This window comes from Parus major, chromosome 27, assembly GCF_001522545.3.
Source record: "Parus major isolate Abel chromosome 27, Parus_major1.1, whole genome shotgun sequence".
NCBI classification, from domain to species: Eukaryota; Metazoa; Chordata; class Aves; order Passeriformes; family Paridae; genus Parus; species Parus major.
The window spans coordinates 3333788-3337186 of record NC_031796.1 but is presented as its reverse complement, the minus strand read 5'-3'; the positions used below and the strand labels follow the sequence as shown (position 1 = coordinate 3337186).

The following is a 3399-nucleotide window of genomic DNA, read 5'->3' as shown; positions in this document are numbered from 1 at the left end:
GGTTAGGTTAGGTTAGGTTAGGTAAGGCAGGTTAAGGTGCTGCTCTCAGCAATCCTGGGGCCCATTTCACCCCAGGCCTGTGGGGTGGGGGTTGTTTTGGAGGACAGCCTTGCCTTCAGGTGGAGCCCAGAGAATGGGTGTGACCCAGCAAACCCCGCGGGGCCGGGCTCCAGGAGCGCTGACCCCTGTGTCCCCCAGATCGCCGACGGCGCCTTCGAGACCTTCCTGCAGTCACTGCTGCAGTTTGCATCCCACCACGTCTACAGCTGTGACCTGTGCACCCAGCGGGGCTTCATCTGCCAGATCTGCAACAGCAGCGACATCATCTTCCCCTTTGAGTTTGACACTACCACCAGGTGAGTGAGGCACCTCAGCCCATCCCACTGCAGCCAGGACACCCAGGGGCACAGCCAGCAGCCCCAGCCAACCCCTAAATTCTGCTCTTCCACGGCATGTGGGGAATTGGGAATGGCTCTGAGGTGGTTTTGCATTCTCATGATGGCCACGATCTTGTGGTTCCCGTGTCCTCAAGCATGGGAACCATATTGTGGTGCCCATTTCCTCATGGGAGCCACATCCTCGTTGTGCCCATGTCCCTGTGGGAGTTGCAGCCTCGTGGTGCCCATGTCCTCATGGAAGCCACGTCCTTGTGGTTTCCCCATCCTTGTGCGAGTCATCCTCACAGTGCCCACGTCCTCATGGAACCCATCAGCTCCAGGATGCTCCAAACCAAATCCAGGCTGTTTGGGGCAGGAGCAGACTGTCCTCACAGAACCAAGATGTCACCAAGAGAGGTGGTTTTGCAGACTGAAGATGCAAAGCCACCAGCACCTTGCTGTCAGCCTGCAAAGGCTTTGCTGGGTGCTAGGGCAGCTGAGGGGCTAGAGAGAGGAGGAGGAGGAAGGTTCTGCATGTCCCTGCCTTGCTCACTTGGCCAGGGCCTCTCCCAGTCAGGGTCGGTCTGACCCCTTGCAGGGACTGCAGGAGGGAAGCAGAAGCAGCAGAACTCTGCAGCCACAGAAGGAAGGACGGACACATGGACACAGATTTAATAGAATGCTAAAACGGTTTGGGTTGGAGGGACCTTAAAGCCACCAGTGCCACCCCCTGCCATGGTCAGGGACACCTTCCCAGTCCTGTCCAAGCTGGCCTTGGACACTTGCAGGGTTGGGGCAGCCACAGCTGCTCCAGGAGCAGAGATGGATGGAGGGTAGCACTGCACTGGGAGAGGCTGAGGATGTTCCCAGCAGGAGAGGAATGATACCAGGTTCTGCCCTGCCCACAGAGCTTCCATCGCTCACAGGCAGAGGGATCTGTCCTGCAGTGGGGTTGGCTGTGAGCTGAGGTGCAGCAGCTGGACAGAGGTTGGAATCAGGAGGGAGATGGTGCTAGAGGGGAACTCATCCCCACCATCAGGGTTTGCTGAAGAAGTCAAACCCTTCCAGCCCAGGAGCCTGCTCCACTGTAGGTGGAGAGATCCATATCTCCATGGTTATGTCACAGAATCATGGAATCATTCAGGTTGGAAAAGCCCTGTAAGATCATCAAGTCCAGTTCCCCCAGCACAGCCAAGGCCACCACTGACCCATGTCCCCAAGTGCCACATCCACAGGGCTTTTAAATCCCTGCAGGGATGGTGACTCTCCCGCTTGCCTGGGCAGCCTCTGCCAGAGTTGGACAACTCTTTCAGTGAGGAAATTTTCCATAATATCCAACCTAAACCTCCCCTAAGGCAACTTGAGGCCATTTCCTCTTGTGCTGTCTTAGCCTATTTGGCTAAGGATTGAACAGAGTCCTGGCTGAGAGATTTCTCATGGGCTGCGTGGCCTCACTTTGCCTGGCAACCCCTACAAGTGAGCAGCAACACCCAGAACCTGCAGAAAATGCCGAGGACAGCGGGATCCGTGGGTGCTCCGTGTGTTCCAGGGCTGCGAGTATTTCCGTGGAGGAGGAGCAGCGCTGCTCGCTCCCCTCCCTGCCACGGGGACAGCCCTGAGCTCATTATCGAGCACAACAACATCCCCGGGCGGCGATTTTCCCTGGAAAAAGAGCAACCGGGCTCTGCAAAGTGCTGGCAGGCAGGGCTGAACTGGCCGGAGGTCTCGCGTCCCGTGGAGCCGAGCTCTGAAGTTTGTTGACGTCTTTCTTTCTCACCCTGACGGAGGAGGTTGTGCAGCAGGAAAGAGCTCAGCCGACATCCTCGGGGAGCTAAAGGCGGCTTCCTGCCCCTCTGCCCGCCCGGGGCCGCCGGGTCACGCCGGCACTCGCTGCAGGATGTGCCTGCAACTCCTCAAACAATGATCCCGGCAGCGCAGGAGCCTCCCCTGCTCCGGCAGCTCGGGGGGAGGTGGAGGCAGGAGATGCCACATCTCACTCGGAACCACGCCGGCTTCCCAAACCCCCCCGCTGCTGCTCGGGAGAGGCCACGTTGGAAGTGTGTTCCACCGGGGAAATGCGTATTTTTCACCCCAAATCCTGCCTGTCCATGCCTTTCCCTATCCCGAGTCCCTCAGGGTTTGCAGCTCCTCTCCGGAGCAGGGTTTGGCCCCAGCTGTGGAGCTGTGGTCCCTTTCCTGGCACTGCTGGCTGTTTCTCAGCCTCTGTCCCACGCATCCTCTGGGGAATTAAGGTGTTTCGTGCTGTTCACACATGGATTGTGCACCAGGTATTTGCACAGTGAAGGTAAATCCGGCTGCCCCGCTGGCATGTGGCTGAGCCACATTTTACTGCCAGCGAGGAGTTGAGGATCACAACTCAAAAATTGACCTCAGCCCTCATAGCAGGGACATTTCTGCTGGTGACTGAGCAGTGACACCCCTGCCCAAGCTGGGGTCCTTCACAGGGTGTCACATTCCTGCTGCTGCTGAGCCAGATCAGGGAGCTCTTGACAGCTCCATGGAGCCACCTGCTCAAGGGCAGCTCCCTCCTGGCTGCTGCCCTTCCCTGCAGCTCCACTGGCCCCACAACACAGCCTCCCTGCCACGGGCAGCTCCTGCTGTCTCCCACCCCAGCCATGGCAAGCAGAGGGTCCCCAGCAGCGATGCTTTCACGGGGGTCGGTGATCAGGGATCCGTGTCAGGGGTTAGTGTCACGAGATTGGTGCTGAGGGATCAGTGTCACAAGGGCCGTTGTCCAGGGTTTGGTGTCACAGGGTTGTTGCAGGGGGTGTTGTCACACTCTCAAAGCTGTGCTCGGTGCTGGGAGAGCAGGGCACAAACCTCAGCTCAAACCTCACACCCGTCTCTCACAATGGCAGCTGCCGGCAGCGCCCACCACGCTCCTTCCGGCCAGGCTGCTGCACACCGAGCTGCTGGGGTGGATGTGGAGCTGCTGGGGTGGATGTGGAGCTGCAGGGGTGGATGTGGAGCTGCTGGGGTGGATGTGGAGCTGCTGGGGTGG

General features: G+C 58.9%; 1 protein-coding gene across 6 annotated transcripts in view; it reads left to right on the top strand.

The window, feature by feature from the left end:
• PLEKHM1 (pleckstrin homology and RUN domain containing M1) overlaps positions 1-3399 on the top strand; it is a 21415-nt gene that overhangs the window by 16778 nt on the left and 1238 nt on the right. For 5 of the 6 annotated variants that reach the window (XM_015651378.2, XM_015651381.2, XM_015651377.2 and 2 more), the window contains one exon: positions 199-356. In XM_015651378.2, coding sequence (XP_015506864.1) covers positions 199-356 — 158 coding nt within the window. Of the gene's footprint in view, positions 1-173; positions 357-3399 lie in introns of those variants that run through there. The other variant, XM_015651383.3, reaches the window with a different exon arrangement.